Source organism: Mus caroli, chromosome 7 (genome assembly GCF_900094665.2).
Source record: "Mus caroli chromosome 7, CAROLI_EIJ_v1.1, whole genome shotgun sequence".
NCBI classification, from domain to species: domain Eukaryota; kingdom Metazoa; phylum Chordata; class Mammalia; order Rodentia; family Muridae; genus Mus; species Mus caroli.
In genome coordinates this window covers 133574394-133577034 of record NC_034576.1, presented here as the reverse complement: position 1 = coordinate 133577034, position 2641 = coordinate 133574394, and the positions used below count along the sequence as shown (strand labels likewise).

The window sequence follows — 2641 nt, the reverse complement described above, 5'->3', positions numbered from 1 at the left end:
GGCGATCAAAATGGCCTTGATCACCCGTCTGTTGAAGTTTCCCTGGATGAAAACTCAGGAATGTTAGTAGACGGGTTTGAAAGGACCTTCGATGGGAAGCTCAAGTGTCGGTACTGCAACTATGCCAGCAAAGGAACGGCCAGGCTCATTGAGCACATCAGGATCCACACAGGTATGGAGAAACAGCTGGAGGGGCCCAGGGAGGCAAGTCCACATAGTTCTGAGTGTTCCCAACAAGGTTCATGAAGGTTTGTTGGGTGGTAACTCCATTTTTTTTTTTTTTCAAAGCAGTGGCTTAAAGGAATACAAATACTGGAAACAGACTCCTTGCTCCTCCTCCCTACCCATTTTTCTGCTTGATCTCCATAATCTTTATCTTTCTGCTGTCAGATTCAGGAGGTCATTACTATAGAAAATAGAAAGGCTTCTGTAGAGTTGTAGAGTGCACTGGCTAACCGTGGTCTCTCTTAGCCACCCTTTGGAGAAACCTTCCAAAGTGCGCCTTGCCCTCCCACAAGCCCAGGCACAGTCTGTGCTTCTGCATTACATCATGGTGGCCTGAACGCTTCCTGAGGACATCCAGAGGCCATCTTTGTACCCACTAGAGCTAGCATGAAATCTGGAACATGCTAGGTGCTCTGTCCTTGTCAGAGGAGTGATTCTCAGTCTGACATTCTAAATGATAGTTTTACATACTTGAAGAGTTTGACTTTTAAATAAAATTGGTCTTTCTGAACTAGAATAGGAAAGTGGAGGAGAAGCCTTGGCCCTGGCAATTTCATATTTAAACCAGGAGTTCATTTTGATTTTGAACTTTCTTTTGCAGGGTGGGGGGTGGTTTTTTTCCCTTGAGGAAAACAAGTATTTATGCATAGATAGATATGTGAACATATACTTTGAAACATACTGTTGATTAAAAATATTTTGGGTGGTGGTGGTTTGAGACAGGGTTTCTGTGTGTAGCCCTGGCTGGCCTTGAACTCACAGAGATCCACTTGCCTCTGCCTCCCAAGTGCTGGGATTAGAGCCAGCTACTCCCTGGCTGATAAAATCTTTATATCTCCTTATTATGTGGGGAATATTTTTACTTTTTCCCCAAGTGCCAGTTGAAGCTGTAATGATTTTCATACTAAATAGATTGTAAGTATAAACAAGTTGTTGCTAATGAATTCTTAAGCTTTATTTCAGTTCTTGGGTTTCTTTACAGATCTTACAAACCTAATATACAAGTATGCATTTCTGCAAAGAATTTTATTTTTGTATCAGTTCTCACATGCAGTGGACAAACACGAAAAGTCCTATGAGTGAGCTCCTCTTGCAGTCTCTTCCATGTCTCTCTTACACAGGCGAGAAGCCTCACAGGTGTCACTTATGTCCATTTGCATCTGCTTACGAGCGCCACCTGGAAGCCCATATGCGCTCTCACACTGGGGAAAAACCATACAAATGTGAATTGTGCTCCTTCCGCTGCAGTGACCGAAGTAACCTGTCCCACCATCGAAGGCGCAAACATAAAATGGTACCAATTAAAGGTACTAGGTCTTCCTTAAGCAGCAAGAAAATGTGGGGGGTTTTACAAAAGAAAACAAGCAATCTGGGGTATAGCAGAAGAGCACTAATCAACCTAAGTCCACCTTCCATGGTGGTCNAGAAACCAGACTACCTTAATGATTTTACACANNAAATCCCAAATATTCAGACTGACTCCTATGAAGCTATGGCTAAAACTACACCAACTGGTGGCCTGCCAAGGGACCCCCAAGAACTCATGGTTGACAACCCTTTGAATCAGCTCTCTACTTTAGCAGGACAGTTGTCCAGCTTGCCACCAGAAAACCAAAACCCTGCCTCTCCTGATGTAGATGCCTGCCCTGATGAAAAGCCTTTCATGATCCAGCAGCCCTCTGCCCAAGCAGTTGTCTCTGCTGTGTCAGCAAGTATTCCTCAGAGCTCCTCCCCCACAAGTCCGGAACCTCGGCCATCGCATAGTCAGAGGAACTACAGTCCGGTGGCAGGGCCCAGCAGTGAGCCAAGTGCCCACACCAGTACTCCCAGCATAGGAAACAGCCAGCCAAGCACTCCAGCTCCAACCCTGCCGGTGCAGGATCCTCAGCTTCTACACCACTGCCAGCACTGTGACGTGTACTTTGCAGACAACGTCCTTTACACTGTCCACATGGGGTGCCATGGGTATGACAGCCCCTTTCAGTGTAACGTATGTGGGTGCAAATGTAAAGACAAGTACGATTTTGCCTGTCATTTTGCAAGAGGGCAACACAACCAGCACTGAACACAATCAACATTGTTCTCACTTGGTTTGGCCTTTTGGGAGTTTGTAGTTTGGTTTTTAGTTTGATCATCCCTAATAAGGTATATGCTCATTTAAAATTTATACATTCTAGTCTATAAAATAGAAGTTTGATAGTGAGAAAGGGTTTTGTTAACTTTTCATAAAAGTCTGGTCAGGGTTATTTATGCATTAGATAGTTAGATGCATTGCTGTCTTTTTTATTTAGACCTATGAGAGTTAAAGTACAGTTGTAATCAGTTTCCTACACTTGTCCATAAGGACTCCCAGGGTTATCTGTACTCCTGATGCTTCAGGATATACATTACAGCTAATGTTCTTTCTGCCATATGT

At 44.0% G+C, this 2641-nt stretch overlaps 1 protein-coding gene across 3 annotated transcripts in view; it reads left to right on the top strand.

Annotated features, from left to right (window-relative positions):
• Ikzf5 (IKAROS family zinc finger 5) overlaps nt 1-2633 on the top strand; it is a 19899-nt gene extending 17266 nt beyond the window's left edge. For 2 of the 3 annotated variants that reach the window (XM_029479622.1, XM_021168003.2), the window contains one exon: nt 1347-2633. In XM_029479622.1, coding sequence (XP_029335482.1) covers nt 1347-2290 — 944 coding nt within the window. In that variant the 3' untranslated portion in view covers nt 2291-2633. Of the gene's footprint in view, nt 1-6; nt 173-1207 lie in introns of those variants that run through there. The other variant, XM_029479621.1, reaches the window with a different exon arrangement.
• The last annotated feature ends 8 nt before the right edge of the window (nt 2634-2641 follow it).